Raw genomic sequence first — 21,899 nt, forward strand, 5'->3', positions numbered from 1 at the left:
CAGGATGCACCATGGTGCTTTAGAGGAAAATTAACTTTATCTAAAAATCTGCATGTGGGTTGCTAGGTGGTTGCTAAGGTTTTGACATGCTGCTACGTGGTTGATAAGCAGTTCTGGGTGGTTTCTAGTTTGAAACGAAAGTGCGCTTTCTATTATAATAGACCTTAGTCAGGTTGCGCCATGTTTAATTTTTGACAGAACTGAAAATTGTGAGGAAAAGAAGTACAGTGCATTCAACGGATTGTACTTTAACCATATACTCGGAAACGTCTTTACTGAAAAAAAAAAAGCTTCAGTAGACAAAACCTCCTTTAAACAGTTTTGAAAGTTGTGAATTGTGAAAATTATGTGACCTAGGATTTTTTTGTCCGTGTTAAATTCGATATAGCGTCTAAACTGATTTAAAAGTTCTATTTTGCTGGATTTTTAACACTCATTTTCAACAAACCACATTTTGAGGTATCATTTATGTATGTAGTACAAAAATGCCGGCCAGTGTTAGGGGTTTGTTCATCTTAATTTCACTAATTAGGAAAGAAACATATGAATCCTCAAATAGTAATCCACAGATCCAAAAAAAGAAAGAAAAACAAACATGAAAACCTTTTCAGATCTTAAGACTACGACCGTCCTTATGAAAATTAACCATGGTTTTACTACAAATAAAACCAAAAAACATGTTTTTTGTAGTTAAACCATAGTAACCACAAATTAACCATGGTTTTGCTATACTAACCATAGTTTAACCATAGTATTTGTAGTAAAACTGTGGTTATACAAATGTAATCAATCCACCAAAAGAGTGTCTGAGTGTGTGCCAGTGTTTTCTTCATGCAATGATTCATGAACAAGCAACTCTTATGAAGTGGTTCTTTTTAATTACCGAGATAAAAATGTTGAACTCTTATCTGTTTGAGTCATATTCACGTAGTCAGTGAATCATTTAGAGCCGGTGATGAATTCCGTGACTCGTTTTTCAATTCGAAATGAACCGGGAATTGTTACTCAAAGTACATCAGTCTGTTTACGGACTGGTCTGAACCAGCATTTGTAACGCGCAATTCTGAAATTTATCAACTAAAAAAAGTCATATGGATCCTAAATGTTCTATTCTTGTAGCCAATGGCATTCATTTTGTCTGGAGCCCTGATAAAAACTAGAAACTAGATAAGATGAATCACTATTGAAGGGTTCCTTCAAACATGAGTCACTTCAAAGAATCAGATGTCAGCAAACAGACTCCGAGAACAAGAATGAGATGTTCTTGACCATCATCCAATTATTCTGATTGTAGATTCACAAGGACAGCACTTATAGGCCTACCAATAACACACAGTTTTCACATAATGACCATGTTCAAAAACACTTCAAGTAAAATACACACAAGGACGTGGTAATTGTTTTACTGGAAAACACACTTAGAAATCAGGATTTCAATTTGTCGTTCATCACTATTATTACTCATATTTAGTCAAACACAGCCTCTTTGGAAACATTTGTGAGGTATAGTGTCAAAATAAAGACAACTTTTAGCACAAGAATTATAAAATACTGCCATTTTTCTTAAGCAAGAACATTAATTGCTGCTGGTTCTTTAAAAAGATTGTACTAAATTTAATATGAAGAGGTTAAAAAAAGAAATGGGTGAGTGGCCCTCAGTCTTTCAAAGAGAACAGTTTCATTTGCACCTTTGCTTCGCCTCCTTTTCCCTGTGGAACATGAAAACAAAACCCACCCTCCTTTCCCATTGCATCTGGATGGTCACCATGGCAACAGTCTTTTATAGCAACACTGACAAAAAAATCAATATAAGACACTAAAATAGGAGTGAGAAACTCGATTTTGAATCGTTTGGTCTCAATTTGCAGGCCAAAATAAATGGTAGCCAGAAACGTATGTTTTTCAGAGGGTCTGATTGGTCTTGAAAGGATGGAGGCACATGTGGAGTGGTTTATTTTTGGAAGGTGTGCTTGTTCCTGTCTTGTTGGAAATTCGAAAATGGCTTGTACACATGCAGTGAACAATAAGCCTCTCCAAATCATCCCACCTTTATTGTTCTGAACAGATAGGATAACATTACAGAAAAACCGAAAAGCAAAAGTGAAATGTTAAAGTGAAAGTGAAGCTATAACAGACGCTGTGGATTCCTGTAACTCAAATTTCCCCGGATTTTCCCATAAAACACTTTCCCAGATCAAATGACAGAAAGCTGCTAGTTTAATAAATATCAAAATTAAAGCATTTGACAAGACTTCACACAATTAAATACAGACTTTTTAGGACACAATATCTACTTTGGCAGGCTAAATGAAACAGACTGTTATAGACATGAAAATGTACCAAACAGTTCAATTAAAACTTGGTGGCTAGGTCATTTTCTCTTAATGCTAAAATGTTTAAATGTATGTTTCACAGTTTGCATTTCAAGCTTAGACTTCCACACTTTAAAACTTCTTTAAGTGCAGACCAGGTGGTCTCAAAAACAGCTGACACTTCCCAACACAAAGACCACAAAGGAACCGCACTAGTTCGATTTACTTTCTCTGGGGATGCACGGCAAATCACGGTCACATTGATTGGAAGGTGTGCATAATTAGCTACGCTAATTATGTTTCTATTTGTTCCTCTGTTTTTTGCCACGGGATTGACATCCCGTGGTAACTAGGATTTACACAAGCTTCAGTCTGGATCCAGAACACCTGAGAAGAGATGATGCCAACCCCTCAGAGGACCTCAGATGATGCCAACCCTGAAACAACATACAGAACTACCACATTTTGCTATAAGTTTGATTGCATCATATAATAATTGCTGTTAATAGTGTTCATCGTCTGTTTTATTACGTCTTAAATTGATTTTTCCGTACTGCTGGTTCGTCTGGTCGGAGGAGAACTTAAAAGCGCTATATAAATAAAGGTGACTTGACTTGACTTGATTGTCTCTTGCTGTGGAGAATGCAGGTTCCCATCCAGCTGGGTTATTGTCACCTGATGTTCAAGGTGATGAATCCAGTCACCTGCAGTTCTTGCTTTAGGGAGGCCCTTGGCCCTGACAAGACAGTTGACCCGAGTGTAGCTGCTTCCAAAATAGTCCATGGAATGTAAACACAAAGTGATTTTACACGGTACTCGGATTGCATTTGGTAAGGTTGTATGATCCCTTCTTTCTAGCTCTCCACACGTACACCACAACACCGAGCAGTGCAGCAGCAACTCCCAGGCAAATCGCAGGGATTAAAAAATCATCCCAGCCTAATGGAGGGTTGACTCTTTTCTCTGTAACGAAAAGTCAAAGGCAAATTTGAAATATGTTGTAAAATGTTTGTAAATAAAAATGATTCGCTAGTCCTAACCAGACACAATTGAGAAAACGATGACACATTTTGTCAGTCTAGCCTTGCGTGCGAATATGCCTACTTCCCTATTATAGACCTTAGTCAGGGTAGCCCCATATTAAATTTTCGACAGGAATGAAAATGAGACGGGTTAGAGTCGTCTAGTGTGACTGAAAAACAGAATGTGAAAAGAGTAATATATCCGAAATTCCCAAAGTATTCATTAAACAGTAGGCAAAATGTACCAGGATGACCTACAATTTCCACTGAGAATTGCGAAGTGTGCATCTGCTGGACATTTTACTATCCCATCAGGCCATGACAGTAAAGAAACCCAACTGATGTTGGATATCACATATCAATGACAAGTATGTTCCTCGTCAAATGTCACAGTATGCAATTTTGGTCACACCTGGGTACCACTGGCCATTGCGAAATTTCACTGGTCCAAAATTAGACTTCACATAAATGTACATTAAGTGTCAAATATGCTCTGATCAGTTGGGATTTAGACGATTTGAACACGTTACTTGTGCAAAATGTGTCCGGTTGTGTCATGTCTGATTTGGGCATGGTGTTAATTCACAAACTGAATGTTTTATGTAGTCAGTGTGCTCAGAAATACAATAACTTGATTTGGTATATGACTAGTTTTACTCACCCATCACATTGATGTTAAAAATCTCTGTCTCGTAGCCCAGATAGTTGGTGACGTTGACCTGGTATAGGCCTGTGTCATTGGGCGTGAGGTTGAGCAGTAGGAATACACCATCAAGAGAGTAGACATTTTTCTCACTATCCAGCTTACTGAGGACCACCGCAGGTGGAGGGAAGCTCACGGAGCGACAACAGATGGTGATATTCTGCCCCTCCTGAACATCCGTGGATGGAAAGATCTCCACTGTCATATTCCTGGGTGGTGCTGGGATAAGAGAGGCATAATAATTGTCAGTTGCCTAGACAGGATCCACTTAATAAGAGCAAAAACACTGTAGAAGCAAAACTGATCCATTTCGATTAAAAGGAGAGCAAGGCTAAATGGAGAGCAAGGCACTCCAAAATGTTTAATTTATTTCAAATAACTGTTGATATTTCAAACACTACAACATGTTGATACTGTGGCCACTGATTGATTTTGACTGGATGTAATTAGTAACTTACCTTTAATGGTAATCTCCACACTATCATTGTGGCTTCCATACATGTTAGAAGTTTCACAAATATAGATGCCAGAGTCATCCAACTCGACTGAAGGGATGGTAAACAATGTTTCAAGCCCATCACTGGCCATTAGCTCTGTTTGTATGCCGTCCTCCACCCTGCTCAGCACTGTACGCCCCACTGGAAAGCTGTCGGAAAGGCAAGAAATGCTTACAGATTCTCCTTCCTTTAACTCTGCCAGTGGGCTCACAGTAATCCTGGTCACTCTCGGAGGATCTGTAAAAGGAGCACAATGTTAACAAAAACCAAGACAAAATCATATTTGAAAGGAACAAATAAACAACCAACCCTGACTTACAGTGAATGGACAATGTAGTAGATGCTGTCTTTACTGCTTGAGCAGCTGGCACACCATGAATTTCCAGCAAAACTTTGCAGGTGATGTGTTTGTCTTGGTCTTCAGTGTCTACGTGGTAAGAATACACTGAAGTCAGATTTGTTGTACCACTTGAAAATGACCCAGTTTCCGAATGCATTTCTCTCTCTCCATCCATCCACAGGATTTGGAAAAGGCTGGCCGGGAAAACTTCCTGAACAGTGCAGGTCAATTTCATTATCTCTCCCACCAGAGAAGGTCCAGAGTTTTTTACGACAGGACTTGGAAATGCTGAAAAGAGAAGAAAATGGAATTTCTAAGCATTTTCAAGGATACACACCAACTAATAAATACAACGAGATTAAGGAGAACCTTGAATGAGGACAGCTGGTCATCATTCTGACAGAGTCAATATGTAGCACAACACGTAATGTGAACAAAGCAATACTCCCTTGCACATTCTAAGAGTTGATGTCTGCTGAGAGACTTCCTAATGCTTTATTTCCTGCATCAAATCAATGTCAAAGAGAGCTATTTTTAAAAAAGGGATTTCAAGAGACTGAATTACTGTTCACAGATGACTCACGTTTAAACAGTTGGTTAATTGCAACTCACACTCTGAGAAGTTAAAGGGAAAGAAAGGAACTTTTTCCTTGACAGTAAGAGTCGCTTATTAAATGTTGCTGTTTGAGCATCCCAACTATCCAAATACGGCAATATTGGCTCAATGAGTTTTGCGAATCAGTCTTGCAATTCCATCTGGTGATGCTAGTGATGTAGAAATTACACATTTCACCTTGAGATGTTGAAAACTTGATTATACATTCTCCATTCATCAACCAGTTAACTACTTAGTATAATGCTAGAGGACCTTTTCCCCATACAAACAATTTTTTACGTAAACTCGAGACTGGATAGTAAACCTTTCGAGATACTTACAAAACACCTTCACCTCTGTCTGTTTGGACTTCTTGATTGAGCCACATGTGACCTCACAAAGGTAAGTTCCCTCGTCATCCAACTCTACTAGATCGAAAAACAGCTGGGACTGGAAGCCATCTGTCTTAAGCCGCCTGAGGATCGGCATATTTGAAAGATTCTTCCAGGAGAACTCGGGTTGAGGGCAACCTGAAGCCTGACAGGAGAGGACCAGGCTGGAGCCTCTCTCCAACACAACCTCACCATCCGGTTGTAGCGCCACTTCTAGCAAATGAGCTGTGAGAAGAAGAAAAAAAAAGAGAAAATTTGACTTGGTGCCTCAAACTGAATTTGCGGATCATTGAACTTCAGGCTTATATTTAAGACGAGGAACCATAATATCAGTGTTACTCATCACTCTCAGAGAATCTTTAGGAGATAACAGACTACAACTGATTCCGCCTTTCTATTTTACACACCATTACAACCCACACTGTAACTACACTCAACAGACCAATCTTTACAATATCCACTATTACCAGACGTTCAAGGTCTTACCTTCAACAGTTAGATTGAGAGTGGTCTCCTGCCTGCCATACTCGTTGAAAGCCTCACACACAAACATGCCAGAGTCGGCCAGCTTGACGGAGAGGAGGGCAACTGATGTTTCAGCCCCTTCACTAGACATTAGCTCTGTTTTTACACCATTCACCCTCCTGCTGAGCACCACGTGTGTCACTGGAACTCCGCTGGACTTGCAGGAAAAGCTCACAGAGTCTCCTTCCTTCAGAATGGACTGTGGACTTGCTACAACGAGAGTATCCATAGGAGGTGCTGCCAAAAAATTCAAAAACCTAATTACTTGGGAACAAAGCAATGTTTGGAAATTAGACATTTTTTAAGTTTTCTGGCGGTTTTGCATGTATGTATTCTCCCAGAAAGTGGGAGAGAGTGGGGCAGGATCTGGAAAGGACAAGAAGTCTGGGAGTGCTACCAACTAGGCTATTAGCTCTGACCGAAATTAGACATTTAAAGAATTAAATGAACCACTAACCTTGAACGACTACAGAAACGCTGGCCCTTTGGCTTCCAAAGTCATTTCTAACGTCACACTGGTAAGTACCAGCATCTGATAAGGACACGTTATGTACGAGGAGATCATGATGTTTTCCCATTTCCACAGACTGGCCACCTGGTATAAGAGCCGTCCATGTAATTGCAGGCTTTGGCTTGCCCTCGGCCTCACAGGTCAAAGTTAAACTGGATCCCAGTGGGACAACAGTCACTCCAGATACTTTAATGTTATGCGGTGCAGCTGTGAAAGCAATGGGGAAACGAATGATCATTGGGGGTCATCTTCTTCAGAGAGGAAGTACAATTCCCACATCCATTTTGGGTTTAATTTAAAAATAGTTGATGTTAATATATGTACATATAGCTTACAGAGAACTGTCATGTGTGCAGACGTCTCCTTGGTCATCTCATCAGGTGGTATACCATACACATCGAGTGATGCTCTGCATGTTATCGCCTTCCCATCATCCTCACTTGAAGGTGTGAATATGTAATTAACTGAAAATGCATTTCTCTCAGGTTCTCCCTCATCAGTCTGAAGAACTTTGTCTTCATAGAGCCACTGCACTTTAAGGAACTCCGAAGGGTGTATAGAAGACACTTCACAGCCCAAGACATTTTCCTCGCCCAGTTTCAAGCTATCATATCCGGATATAACTGGGTTTCTTGGAAAAGCTGAAATGGATTCCAAGATTTAAATAGGAGTCGACAAGAAAAAAAACAAACTATAAAATACATTTAGATTTTTTTTTTTCCGTGATTCATATGTAGCATTAAAAAAAATAAAAATAAATAGAGACCGGGGCAAGATGTCACATATTTCAATAGATATAAGGTTTTGGACTTTATAAGTCTAATTACATAAATTGGCCAAAACAATGGTTACCTTTTAAATTTTTGCTTTCACATGAATTAATTTGAGTCATAATTGCTTTAAATCCATTAAATAGTCTATAAAGTAAACCAGTGTTAAACATACCTCGAGAAATATTTACTGAAGTAAAAAGTGTGACAACTTACCCCGGTCTTCACCAACAGTGCATTATGAAGCCTGCTGAAGTTTTAATAAAATCGAAAACATAAAAGGAACTCACAATAAACTTTAATCTTTGTTGTCGCCTGTTTTGTCTCCTTTTCACAGGTTGCTTTGCACACTATGGTGTTTTCGTGATTCTTCATCACGTTGTCAAAGACCAGCACAGATTCTCTGTCATGTGAATCAATAGCAGCGAATATCGGTCTGTCTTCTAATGAGGTCCAAACAAACTTCACCTTCTCTGGGCAAGATGACATGCTGCAAGTCAACTCTCTCCTGTCGCCCACTTTGAACAGAACTTTGGACGGCAGGTCCAGTACATGGGAAACAACTATTCAAGAGAACATTAATCATTCATCATTAACTCGTCAGTAAATCTTATTTTTTAAATGATGCAGTTATGAGTAATATGTAATTAAATCATAAAAGTGTTTTTTTTTTTTGTAGTTTTAATGCTCACAATATTAAAGTAGTTCAAAAATTACTTTATTATCATTTCTGTGCATCATTAACTAAAAAGGCACATTCATGAAGCAACTTACTAAAGAGGAAACTTAAAAATGTACAATTATGTAAATACAAATATATCAAATAAGTTGCATATGCGGTTATGGGAGCCTTGTATTGTCAAATCAATTTTCAGAAAATGGAGGTAGGTGAAAAAAAATGGTAATACTATTTTATGATTTAAAAAAAGTACATAATCATACTAAAAAATTATTAAATTTAAAAAAACGAAAAAGAAAAAACTAATAAAAAGTCATTATTATTTTGATTTGGTTTTTATTTTTATATTTTCATCTTAGTTTTATTTAAAGTTTTAGTAATTTTGTTGTGCGTTTTTGTCATTTAAATGCCTATTTCGTTTTTATTTCTGTTTTAGTTATTTTAGTTCAAATTAAACTAAGTTAAAATGAAAAATGTTGCTTTGGTAACTAGCTAAAATATTTATTTTAAATCAATTTTATTTCAGTTAACAATTATTTCAAGTAAGAAAAAAATGTTTTTAATGGTTTTATTTGAGGTTAGTTTTAGTTAACTATATTAACCCTGATTAAAGCTGCAGTGCCTAAAAGAAGAGCAGATGGTAAGACTATGTTCAAATATTCAGGTTACTTAGCATACGTAGTTACAAATCCTGACATTTAGCTTTAACTTACCTGCAACTGGTAGAAGCAAAGTCAACAGTAAAGCTGAATTCATGCTGTCCACTTATGAAGAACTTTTAAAGAGCTCCAAGAGAGTAAAACGGAGTTAATGTGCTTTCTTTCATTCAGCCCTGGATCTGATTTATAGGAGAAGGGGGAGGGATCATAACCCACCTCCTCAGCACTCCATATAAGCCATGGAGGAATTCCCCAGCCCTAAATGCTTTGTGTTCTCCGTCCCTCCACAGGCTCCCTCTGCTGTCCTGAAGGGGTTCTTCTCAATGACAGGAAATTACTTTGTAATTTTGTACGTTTTTAACAATTGAGCCGAAGCATTATGTAAGCGAGAGTTTAAGAGTGGATATGACTGGATGGAACTTTTTACTATGTCAGTGTTTCCAACAGGGTTCAAAAATCCCGTTCTCTCCACTGAACTTTACTACATCACAGATGTTCTTGCACAGATTAAAATGTATAATATTGTGATTGCTTGATGAAAAGAACAAAACAAGAGATTTCGGCAATTTAAATGGTGCTGAAAATCTCACCAGTATGCGGTGTACAAAAAAACCCAAAAACAATAAAACACTTTTACACAATAGACTAAAAAATTATGTTAATATTAATACTTCTACTAAATAAAGGTATTAAATTATATATCTTAATGGTGAATAAATATATTAAATATATTAATATAACTGACATTTAAACAAGCTGTTAAATAAAAAGCACTATTAAATATTTGATACAAATTACTAATACACTTTGAATATTAATTCCAAATAAAATCTATTAATATAACCACTTTTTAAACATGCTGTTAAATAAAAAAGCACTATTAAATAAAAATATTAAGCATTTTGTATAATATTAATATAATTGACATTTTTAAATGTAGTCTCTTCAAATAAAATGCACTATTAAATATTAAGCATTTTATGTAACAATATTAATATACTTTATGAATACTAATTCAAAAATAAAATATGAATTTTATTGACAATAAACATGCTCTTAAATTAAAATGCACTATTAAATAAGCATTTTATATAATATTAATACACTTAATGAATGTTATTTCAAAAGAATATATATTACTATAATTGACTTTTTTTTAGAAAAGTTCAAATACGCTGCTAAATAAAAACTTAAGGATTTTATAATACTATTATTAATATACTATGAATATTAATTCAAATATAATTATTTGAGTATTAATATATTTGAAACACTTTAAAAGAACGCTTAAATTAATTTGATATAAAAGTAATATTAAATCATAATATTCATTTTAGATAAAAACCTATATAAAAAATAAAGATGAGAAACAACACAAGCTGAGATTTTTCTGATTTATTTGAACATTCACAAACATTTCTCACTTAAAAAGTGGCAGTGTAGCCTTCACAGTTGTGCAAAAAACACTTCACACTTTTGTACTTTCACAAAAAATATTACAAAAACTTTACAAAACACTGTAAAACACATGCAGCTCATCGCGACTGAAAAAAATCACCAGCAGATTGTAGAAGCATCTTGGACAGGCACGAGCGAAATTTGGCCACAATACTAGTCGTATGGTTTCGCAGGTCTAGCTCAGTTCGTCTCGCTCAGAAATGCCCTGCGGCTGTTTTGTCTGGGGAAGATATGAGAAATGGTATTGATGGTGATGGGCTCGACTCCAACCGTGGATCCCCGCAAGAAGTCTCCTCTCATCACACACCTGAAGGACTTCCGAAACTCCTCGTTCTTCCAGGTGTACAGAAAGGGATTGGACACGAATATAGTACAGAACACAATCCACGTTGACGTCCAAAGCGCCACAGACACCGGGACGAAAAGTCCCACAACAAGAACCCAAAAAATCGGCTCGGTTGTAAGAATAAAAATAAAGCACACTGCGAGAACGTAAAAACCGAGTCGCTTGTCCTTTCTGGGGAATGAATAAGGAAGGTTGTTCACAATTTGGAAATTCAAAATACTGACTCTTTTCACACTTATTTGCTCTCGGCGGAAGATTTTAAAGTAGCAGTACACCACAACCAAAGTCTGTCCGATGATAGTAAACGCCAGTGTACCAGCAGCAAACCGACTGGACATAACAGACACCGATGTTCCCTTGGCGAACGACACGTCTTCGGCGTCCCGGCACCTCTCGGGCGGGTACCGAAAGGACGTGATCCACGGAAACAAGGAGCCCAAGGAGATGAGCCACGATCCTGCGATCATCCATTCGGTGTTTCTCTTCTGATAAAGGCTTTGATACACAGCAGGGGTTTTGGTGATCAAAACATACCTGTTGACGGCAATAAGCGAGTGGGAGAGCAGCGACACGGTGATTCCCAGAAACAGCAGCGCTTCTTTGAACGCCTGGTAGCCAATCACCAAAAAAGTCCCAGTGGAGGTGGCCACTGCTTCGTGGGGCATCCAGAAAGCACAAACCAGCAGATCCGCCACGCAGCCGTTGACGATAAACGCATTACTGGCTGTGCGGAGCTTCTTGAACGTCACCACCAAATAGATCACCAGGAGGTTGAGGACGGTTCCCACAACGCACATGAAGGAGTAGACGGTGACGAGTGAGATGCGCGAGCCGCGTCCCACAGCACACGCAGACAGCGGCACATCTGTGTCGTTTGGCATGATGGGAGATGTGCGGATAATGTCATCTCATCTTATCCCATCTCACATTGTGTGAGGAACGTGTGCTTGAGAGAGCGCAGCTCCCTTTGGCGATGCGGCGGTGGAGAATCGAGGTTTATATGTGTGTGTGCTTGCACGTGTGTGTGTGTGTGAATACGAGAGGCGTGAGATCAACAGGAGCCCACGCTGCATTCTCACATGTTGTTCATTATTCTCAGGGAGCGCAATCACCATGAAGGCAAGTAATTATTCATAATGGACTGAGCCTGTGATAATCAATAGGGCATCATATAATGGGCTCCCCATTGAGAACCTTTAGAAACAAGAGGAAGGGAGTCGGATGTATTCTGAATAGTCAATGTGAATCTACTACTGATTTGATCTTTAATAACATTAGTTTGCTTAAAGGAATTGAATGTGGTTTCAAACCTGTAGGACTTTCATTCTTCTGTGGAATTCAAAGGAGATGTTGTGCAGAATGTTCCCGCTGCTGTTTCATACAATGAAAGTGAATGAGGACTGGGGCTGTGCAGCTGATTGAGAAAAACATAATTTTTTTTTTGAGTCAGACTCAGTTGGATTTATAATTGCTTTTGGTACACTGAAAAAGAACCAGAACAAAAAGATGCTGTATCATTTTAAATCACTAAAATTAATTGGCTCGTTCACTGGGGAATTGGACTACCACTGGTGGTGGTATGCTTTTGATGCGATTCATTCGTTGGGAATTGGACTACACTGACTGCGTTTCTGATTCAGTAAAAAGAACAGGCTCATAAGACTCATTCATTCGAGAATCAGATTACCACCAATCATGCGACTCATTTGTCGAGAATGACCGCGTTGTATGTTTCTGATTTCACTAAAAATAACTAGCTCATAGAGTAATTTGTTCGAGAATCAGACTACCACTGGTCATGCAGTGTGTTTTTGATTAACTAAAAATAACCAAGTTGTAGGCAATAGTACTGCTTCATAGGAATCATTTGTGCATTCGAGAATCAGATGACACTGATCGGGTTGTATGTTTCCGATTCACTAAAATGAATTGGTGCATAAGAGTCAATGGTTTGTTCAGAAATATGTTTTGTATCCCTAAAAGAACCAAGTCCTAAGTGTCATTCATCAATCCGGGAATCGGACTGCACACTGATCACACTGCATGTTTCAGTGATAATTCACTAAGAAGAATCGCTTCATAAGAGTAATTCATTCAGGTATGGGACTACAGAAATTGAACAACACTAGTCAGGATGCTTTTAGTTGACTAAAAAGAATCAGCTCATAAATGTCATTCATTCATTTGGCAATGAGACAAACACTGGTCGCACTGTATGTTTGTGATTGACTCAAAGAACAGACTCCTAAGAGTCATCCATTCTTTCGTGAATGGGAATGCACTGATCGCGTTGCATGTTTTTCATTCATTAAAGGGATAGTTCACCCAAAAATGAAAATTTTATGTTTATCTGCTTACCCCCAGGTCATCCAAGATGTAGGTGACTTTGTTTCTTCAGTAGAACACAAACAGAGATTTTTAACTCAAACCGTTGCAGTCTGTCAGTCATATAATGTAAGTGAATGGGAATCACGGCTTTGAGACTCAAAAAAACATACACAAACAAAACCAAATTAAACCCTGCGGCTCGTGACGATACATTGATGTGTAAAGACATGAAACGATCGGTCTGTGCAAGAAACTGAACAGTTTTTATATCGTTTTTTTACCTCTGATGCACTGCAATGTCTGAACTGTCCTGAGCGCATCCTCGACAGACGGCACCTGACGCGTCGTCTTCTTGCTTTACGGCGGATCACAGACTTATAAGTGCATTACCGCCATTATTATCTCTCAAATGGACCATTGACACTCCTAAATGAGATTGTAGATAGAGTGTCAATGGTCCATTTTAGAGATAGGTGGCGGTAATGCACTTATAAGTCTGCGATCCGCCGTAAATCAAGCAGAAATGAATAGAGACGGGACTATCATCCATGTATGTATATAAACAGTTGGTGGCGGTATGTGCCTACGGTGCGGAATACGGCAAAAATTCCAAAGAAGAAGAAGACATGTCAGGCGCCGGCTGTCGAGGATGCGCTCAGGACAGTTCAGACATTGCAGTAAATCAGAGGTAAAAAATGATATAAACACTATTCAGTTTCTTGCACAGACCGATCGTTTCGTGTCTTTACACATCAATGTATCGTCACGAGCCGCAGGGTTTAATTTGGTTTTGTTTGTGTATGTTTTTTTGACTCTCAAAGCCGTGATTCCCATTCACTTCCATTATATGACTGACAGACTGCAATGGTTTGAGTTAAAAATCTCCGTTTGTGTTCTACTGAAGAAACAAAGTCACCTACATCTTGAATACCCTGGGGGTAAGCAGATGTACATCAGATTTTCATTTTTGGGTGAGCTATCCCTTTAAAAGAACCGATTCATAGTCATTTATTCGTTCAGGAGTCAAACTACACTGATCGCGTATGTTTTGACACACTAAAAACATCTTAAAGGTAATTTGTTCGTGAAAATTAGGGTATTCGGGCTGTAGATTAAATCGACTGAGTGCATAATAATGCACAGTGTTGCATCGGCAGAAGAGAGCACTTTCGAGCTTTTTCGTTCGTGTGTATTTTCTAAATCCATTTCTCAAGAGCTCCAATCAAGTATAGTATAGAAATAATAACCATGACAGTTTTGTCAAGCTGCCTTTCCGGAACCATTTCAAAGATACTTGAGCACTATTATTATACCGAGTGCAGCAGCCTTGAAACCTGCTATTTGCTTTGAGTTGATTATCGAATTTAATGTGCATTCAAAGACAGACATTATACCATCATCATAAGCTGAATGAAAGGGCTCAGGAAAACACGAGGCCACGGTTTCAATTAAATATTACACCTACGACAGCTATAATGTTCAAGTACCGTAACTGAACTAAAGGCCAATTACATCTCTAAGATTGAGTGATTTCTTTAGTAGAACATTCTGGGCCTACAAAACCGTTTTCAGAAAATGGGTAACGTTAGAAGAGAAAATTCACGACAGATACAAGCATCTAATTGTGAAGAAATTAAAGTGGCATTTTGAAATACTTCCCGAATTCATGGCTGTGAACAGTCACTCGACTAGCAGCCATTTTCACAGCGGTCTCCAAACGCCCACGGCCCGACGCCTGCTGCCAGATAGACTCAAAATGAGACTTCAGTTCACAAATGTGTGACGATTTTTGCAGTTCACACTTTGCTGGTTGTCAGGGAGAGTTGGCATTATAGTATAGTTGGCACTTAATTTACTTTTGTGGAGCCGTTAAGAAAAAGGGTATTTTAAACAACCTGCACAGCACTTACTTGCCTATTGTAGACTAATTGGAAATCTGCACTTAAGAGTAATTATGAAAGAAAATGAACAAACTAAAGCAAAATTAGTCTTTTACTTGTCCTGGTCTTTGAAATAGTGTTTACATTGTAAAAGAATAATGTACAACCCACTACTTGGAATTTTAATGTCCATTCAGTATGTCTGTGAAAAGCAAACACGGCTCTAACATTGTTAGATTTTCTTTACACACTGCTCCAAAAATATATATTTATATTTTTTTATAAGCAATAGATTAGTTTACATCATGTATATGTCAAAGAGGTAGAATACTTCAAATAAGATTCTCCCAAAACATATATATATATATACACACATAATTCATAACACCATCTGGAATGTACAGAGTGCTACAGGACTAATAGATGCAGAAAAGTAAATCATCGAGATATAATTGCATAAATTTGCACTGGGGTATTTGTTCAAAGAGAAACGCAATAGGTTAGTTTAACCCCAAAATGAAAATTGTCATCATTTACTCAACTAATATCAACCTGTATGACTGACTTTTCTCTGTGGAACACAAAAGATGATATTCGGAGGAATGTTCACGTTGCTCTTTTCCATTCAATAAAAATAAGGCTGCTGAGGTCCAAACGTGCACCATATAAGTACTTTCTGCTATTTTCAGAAGAAATACGATACCGGAGTTTACCAAATATGTACGATAGCTTTGTGTGATGAACAAAATGAAATGTACATTGCAATTTGCAGAATGCTTCCTCTCTACTGTAACTCAACGATTATATTTAAATACATTCAATTGTTTTTTTATTACATTTTGCACCAGATTTGACATCATGATCGTGAACGTATTTTTTATTGCACATCTCGACACTGACGTCAAATCTGGAGCAACACGTTTTGACAAGCAATTTTTGATTTTAATGAAATTTGAGAAATGTAAATTATTTTCGTGCAAATTATTATTGTTTTTTTTTTATCTGTATAATTGCGCAAAGATATCTTATTTTACCACAGAACTGACAACTTGCAGTACTTTTATGGTGCTTTCATCATCAACCTCAACAATCCCAGTCATTAAAAAGAGCTCTGTGAATCGCGCAAAATCTTATTTTATAATTCAGGGAAGAAATAAGGTCAAGTACGGAATGACTTGAGGCTGAATGTATTGTCATTTTTGCATGAAGTAAATAATCCAAAGGTTTTAGTTTAAATCCTGCTGGTCACCTTTAAGAATACTGTACGATAAATTATTTGCACTTGATTGTAAACATCTTAAAATAACTGAATTTGAGACAACCACTGGAACAATCCATTCAGATTAGTTTGTACATTCATTATGTGCACTAACATAAAAGGTTTTGTTATGCATATCATCGTCTACACATAAGCTCTTCTATTTTACTAGAGTTTGCGATTAATTACATTTATATTCGCTATCGTTATATTTTAAGCAGTTTGAGCTATTTTATGCAAAAACCATGCATGTTAAAACCAACAGCCAAAAGCTTGTAACTCACTTGTACATTCGGAGATGTTATATTTCAGACTGCTGGTGAAATGGACACCCCTGAAAAGTGAAGTGTCGATGGTTGTGTTTTCAACAGCCCTTGATGCTCTTCAAACACCTGCAACCTCAGATCTGTATTAGTTTAATAATAATGCACATTATGATGTCACAATGGGGGGGGGGAAAGTCCATCCTGTTACTCACACTGAACAAACAAAGCCCTTCAATTTCCCGAGAAAAATGATTTTGCTTACAAATTAATTGTGGTCTCATTAGCCGTCCGCCGTTGCGTAGAAACAAACCCCCCTTAGACCCCCAAATGAAGAAAACATATACTCTATGGCTTTCGTGGGCTGAAAATCCCTTTGAAGATGACACGTAGCTGTCGAACCATTTTGCACCTTTCAAATATAGCCCTCGTACTTGATATGTTACTCAGTAAATACACTCAGGAGACAAAAACGTGATATTTACGTCAGAACAAATTCCCTAATCGAAAGATACACAAATATTAACAAACCTTGTCGTCGAGCATAAGAACTGTAGATAAAATAGGACAAAAATAGTACAAAATTCATTATCTAAAAATATTTAACTATGTATATTCATAATGGAGAGTATCTCTTAAAAGACAACAAAAAAAAAACAAGAAAAGACATTTTGAAAGGACGACGAAGGCAAGTTCGTGTCGTTTAACAGCATGCAGCAGATTCCAGATCAGCCCTGTCGTAGCAGGACGTATCAGACCATGAGGCTTGACAGTTCAGTCTCAAAACATTTCCTTTCGGCTTCGTTCCCCTTTTACGACAAGAAGTCAGCAAATCAGTGGTCACAGTGACCGGGTCAGGACCAGACCAGCAGCACGGGGCGGGGGTTAGCGGAAGGTCGCAGCTTTAGTACTGAACATACTCAGATTGAAGGGACTGCAAAAGAGGGGGAAAAAACAGAAGATGAAATGATTACGATGCTGAACGTAATTACAGAAAATTACATGGCAGAGGGTAGTTAAATAATAGTCTAAAAAGCCAACCTGAGACATTACTATTACAACCCTCTCTGATGTAAATGAGGGTGAGATAAGAATAAAAAGTCAAAGCTTAGGGGGGGGGGATAAATTTGCATTCCAATGTGTGTGTGGGGGGGCTGACTTTGTGCAGAAAAAAAGTAACTTAGGTTAGAAGACAGGTGTAGAACATGCATAGCTGAATGCTAATTATTCATAACTGCGCCACAGCTGGGGGGAACGAAAAAAATTATGTGTACAGCAGACAAATGGGAAGCAACAGAAAGCATTTTGTTCTATTTTGTGTCGACCGTTTAGAAACGTTTGATCAACGATCAAGATTAGCATACTTTGTGTTGTTTGAACATGCAATAAGAATATCTTGACGAATGTGTGAATTTCCACTTGATTGTAAACATCCTAAAAAACGATGATTTTATAATGAGAAATGTGCAAAAATTACCGAATTTTTGTAAATACAACCATCGCTAAATCAGCCGTTTCACATTAGTTCGTACATTCATTATACACAAGGTTTTGTTATTAACATCATTGCCTACCCAAAGCAAAAGACAAACAAAGCAACAGAAAGCATTGTTTTATTTTGCCGTCCGGTTACAAACATTTGATCAATGTTCTAGTAACAGCGAATTCGCATTCATTCAAAATATTGAACTGCACATACAGCTACTTAACACTGTTTGAACTTCTGATAGGAATATTTTGTCGAATGTTTGCAAACCGTTAACAAACATTTGAACAACGTTCTAATAACACAAAATCACATTCATTAAAAAATCTTAAAATGTTGCACATACGGCTACTTAACGTTGTTTAAACTTCTGATAGGAATATCTTGATGAATGTGTACATTTCAGCTTGGTTGCAAACATCCTGAAATCTGATGATTTTGCAATGAAAAATCAGTACAAAAATAACCAAATTTGAGTATGCAACTCTAACTAAAGCAACCTTTTCAGATTAGTTTGTAAATTCATTATGAGCACTAACATAAAGGGTTTTGTTATTCATAGCATCACCTACACATAAAACACCTAACAAAGCAACAGAAAGCACTTTTTTTGTGTCGTCCACTTACAAACGTTTGATCAACGTTCTAACAACACAGAAGTGCATTCATTCAAAATTGTAAAACATTGCGCACAGAGCTACTTAACGCTGTTTGAACATCCGATTGGAATATCTAGGCAAGCGTCAGGAATATCACAGGAAGCCCCATAGGATTCCACCGAATTGGAATGTCAGTCGTTCACAAGTTCTGCACGATCTACAGATGTTCGTTTGTTAAATATCATTTAATTTATTAAACTAATTTGATCATGCTTTCAGCTACCTGAAAATATAGTTCAAGCCGCTCCATTTAACACATTATACCATATTTAAAATCATTCCATAGAATTCTGAAGTGCAGAACATTCTGAAAAAGTTGTTCATTTTTAATTTCATTTTTAGTTGCGTTAAAAGTCCAACAGCATGACAATGTTGAGAAATCAGAAGCTTTATGCTAATTTATTACGACCTAAAGTTGCAATTTTTAGCAGCAAGAAACTGATGACATCTTGACCGTAATGACAGTAAAGAAGATGGCTACAAACGGCATGAACGCCCTTTGAGGATGAACGTTTAACAGAACGCAGCGCTGCTGTCAGAGCAAGATGGAAAGTGATATTCATCATCACTGCAGCGAAACCTTGAGTCACTACTGCTACATGTGTAGGCATTGTAATGTTCTGAACAAAGACAGCACACTACACTCCAGAACGGGGATGCTATGAGCCAATCGTCAATCACATAAACAGAAGAAAGTCTAGAAAGCCTAGAAAGATGTGAAATCACATGATTAACAGTGCAGTCCAATGGCATATGCATAAAAACTCCCTGACTCACAATGGACAAAAGGCACCAACAGGAAATTGTAAGGGGGGCTACCAAACTCCCTCCAACGGGACAACTTCCAAGAGGTGTTGAGACGGTCCAAGAACAACGGACCACAAAATTCAAGCACATGACCTTTCTGTCCGGCCTGAGCGCCCTCAGGTCACATGATACCACAATGCGTTTTCACTGCATCGGTCAAGCGTTTCTAATAACCCTCGACCTGTTCGACATCTTACTTTTTCAATCATAGCTCTAATAAAAGGTGTATTTATATTAAAATAAAAACAGGCATGGACTCAGATTTTAATGGTTCACAGAAAACACATGGAGGAATTTAACGTTTATGGATGTGGAATAACAAACACAAATGTTGAACCGAACTTCAAGAAAACATTTGGTTTCTGGTAACAGTTTAAACAAAATGCGAATCAGTTCTTGTTTAACAACCCTAAGGGTTTGAAGTTTCAAAGTGAAGATGACAGGAAGTACAGAACTACTTGAAGCGAGGGACAATTTGTTTGATGGATTCAAACAAATACTGAATATTGTATCATTTTTTTGCCGCGGACACCACTCCCTCTGCATCAAACAGCAGCATTGAGATGTCATTAGTACTTGTTAGTAGACATGTTACTGCCAAACCAGACTAAAGCTGTCAGCCTGCCACCATATTCCACTATATTAGCTACGTTTTAAAGCCTAAGTATGAATCCCTGCTCGGCCTTTTTAATATTTGTTTATTTATTATTAATTTTCTTTTCCTTGGAGCATCAGCGTGGGATGCACTCACAGAGTTAAAGGGTGACGGATTAGCTCCAAATGAAAAAATTAGTCTCATCCTGACCACTCGATTAAAGCTCACTTGACAATGGTAATTAGGTAAATATTAGATCATCTGAGTAAGAGCTTTATGAGAACACACTAGAGACAGACGCTACACAGATCGAGACGGCTGTAGAAGTGAGTGACGTGCACGTGAGTGTGTAATTGGTAAAAACTGAGGACATGCAACATGCTCAAGATAAGCGTTTAAAAGAATGTTAGGAAAATTTGAACAAAAAAAAGACTGTAAAGGAGCATGTGTTAGATCAGGGTGAGGTAGGAAGGAGTTTGGAAAAAAAAAGGTTTCTCCTAGAAAAATGTACCAAGGTAACCACAGTTTCCACTAAAACACCATTGTTATGACTATAAAACATAATAAATATTTAAGGAATATTGTTTGAGCAGATCAAGATGATTCCAAATTTGGAAATATAATAGGGATGCACCGAAATGAAAATTCTGGGCTGAAACGGAAACCGAAAATTCTGGATGCACTTGGCCGAAAACCGAAACTGAAACCGAAAATTATTTGTAATGATTATTTATTTTGTAAGACTTTTTAAATTTAACTTAATTTTAATGATACTGAATTTAAAAAACACAAGCCAATAAAATAACCACACTTTTACTGAAAGTAACAATAAAACTGGACAGAATTTATATTAATATTGGTAACACTTTACAATAAGGTTAATTAGTTAACATTAGTTAACTACTTTAGTTAACGAACTAAGAATGAACAATAGTTCTTCAGTATTTACTAATCTTAGTTCATGTTAATTTCAACATTTACTAATGCGTTATTAAAATCAACAGTTGTGCTTGTTAACAGTTAATGCACTCTGAATTGACGAACTAACAGTCAACAACTGTATTCTCATTAACTAACATTAAGAAAGATTAATAAATACTGTAATAAATGTATTGTTCATTGTTCGTTCATGTTAGTTAATACATTAACTAACATTAACTAATGGAAACTTATTGTAAAGTGTTAACTTAATATTAAATATCAATATATTATTTTTATTCACTTCTATGTAACAGAATCAGAAATAATTTTTTTTTTTTGACTAATTATCCAAATAATATATAGTCCTACAAAGCTATTATTATCAGAGCATATGAGCAGAGCTAGGGTTGTGCGATATTGAAGAAAAATTTACCTTGTTAAAAAATGCGATATTCAATATGCGATACGATATTGCTTAAAGTGTGTAAAATCTATTTAAATCATATTTTAAAATATTTAAAAATGAAAATTATATAACCAATTTGTTTCACATTCTTTCTTGGAAAATAAAGAATCACTATAACTTCTGAAAGTGACCAGCAGTGTTTTAGCATTACTTAAAAAGTAATGTCACAAATCAGAACATGTAATTTAACATCAATGTGAACATACAAACAAAAAAATGAATGACACTAATTTTATATCATTGTAACTTTGCTTTCCACACACTTTAAGTACTTCTTCATATACCACAGCAAAAACTATAGTCTGAGAAAGTTCAAGTGAACAGTCAGTAAAACAAAAAAAGAAAAAGAAAAAAAAGAAATACACAATTTACAAGCATAGATAAAATAAACAGTAGTATTCAGGTACAGAAATTTAATAATTAAGTG

The 21,899-nt window shown here is 37.0% G+C and overlaps 3 protein-coding genes across 4 annotated transcripts in view; all 3 read right to left on the minus strand.

The window, feature by feature from the left end:
• Positions 1 to 2,937: 2,937 nt before the first annotated feature.
• On the minus strand, positions 2,938 to 9,345 carry LOC107653632 (vascular cell adhesion protein 1-like). Its single transcript, XM_016440402.1, has 10 exons — positions 9,060 to 9,345; positions 7,958 to 8,230; positions 7,233 to 7,538; positions 6,844 to 7,104; positions 6,348 to 6,623; positions 5,811 to 6,086; positions 4,854 to 5,162; positions 4,496 to 4,771; positions 3,996 to 4,256; positions 2,938 to 3,275 (listed from the first exon to the last, which is right to left on the minus strand). The coding sequence occupies exons 1-10, from the start codon at positions 9,100 to 9,102 to the stop codon at positions 3,118 to 3,120; spliced, it is 2,439 nt and encodes an 812-aa protein (XP_016295888.1). The 5' UTR covers positions 9,103 to 9,345; the 3' UTR covers positions 2,938 to 3,117.
• A 1,197-nt stretch (positions 9,346 to 10,542) lies between these two features.
• Positions 10,543 to 12,162, minus strand: LOC107653578 (probable G-protein coupled receptor 88). Its single transcript, XM_016440315.1, has one exon. It carries the CDS (start codon positions 11,688 to 11,690, stop codon positions 10,644 to 10,646), a length of 1,047 nt encoding a protein of 348 aa, XP_016295801.1. The 5' UTR covers positions 11,691 to 12,162; the 3' UTR covers positions 10,543 to 10,643.
• Positions 12,163 to 16,887: 4,725 nt separating this feature from the next.
• Positions 16,888 to 21,899, minus strand: part of LOC107653633 (dual specificity protein phosphatase CDC14A-like) — a 60,121-nt gene continuing 55,109 nt past the window's right edge. For both annotated transcript variants that reach the window (XM_016440407.1, XM_016440405.1), the window contains one exon: positions 16,888 to 17,472. In XM_016440407.1, the coding sequence (XP_016295893.1) occupies positions 17,424 to 17,472 (49 nt within the window). In that variant the 3' untranslated portion in view covers positions 16,888 to 17,423. The remainder of the gene's footprint in view (positions 17,473 to 21,899) is intronic.

This window comes from Sinocyclocheilus anshuiensis, unplaced genomic scaffold (genome assembly GCF_001515605.1).
Source record: "Sinocyclocheilus anshuiensis isolate Anshui unplaced genomic scaffold, SAMN03320099.WGS_v1.1 scaffold1079, whole genome shotgun sequence".
NCBI classification, from domain to species: Eukaryota; Metazoa; Chordata; class Actinopteri; order Cypriniformes; family Cyprinidae; genus Sinocyclocheilus; species Sinocyclocheilus anshuiensis.

Bases quoted from the DNA above. Each gene is read 5' to 3' on its own strand.
- LOC107653632 (XM_016440402.1), bottom strand. From the start codon at position 9,102: ATGAATTCAGCTTTACTGTTGACTTTGCTTCTACCAGTTGCAG. The intron at 7,105-7,232 runs GTAAGCTATATG...TTGCTTTCACAG, and splicing joins TGCACACATGACAGTTCTCT to CTGCACCGCATAACATTAAA. The intron at 4,772-4,853 runs GTAAGTCAGGGT...CTCCTTTTACAG, and splicing joins TACTACATTGTCCATTCACT to ATCCTCCGAGAGTGACCAGG.
- LOC107653578 (XM_016440315.1), bottom strand. From the start codon at position 11,690: ATGCCAAACGACACAGATGTGCCGCTGTCTGCGTGTGCTGTGGGACGC.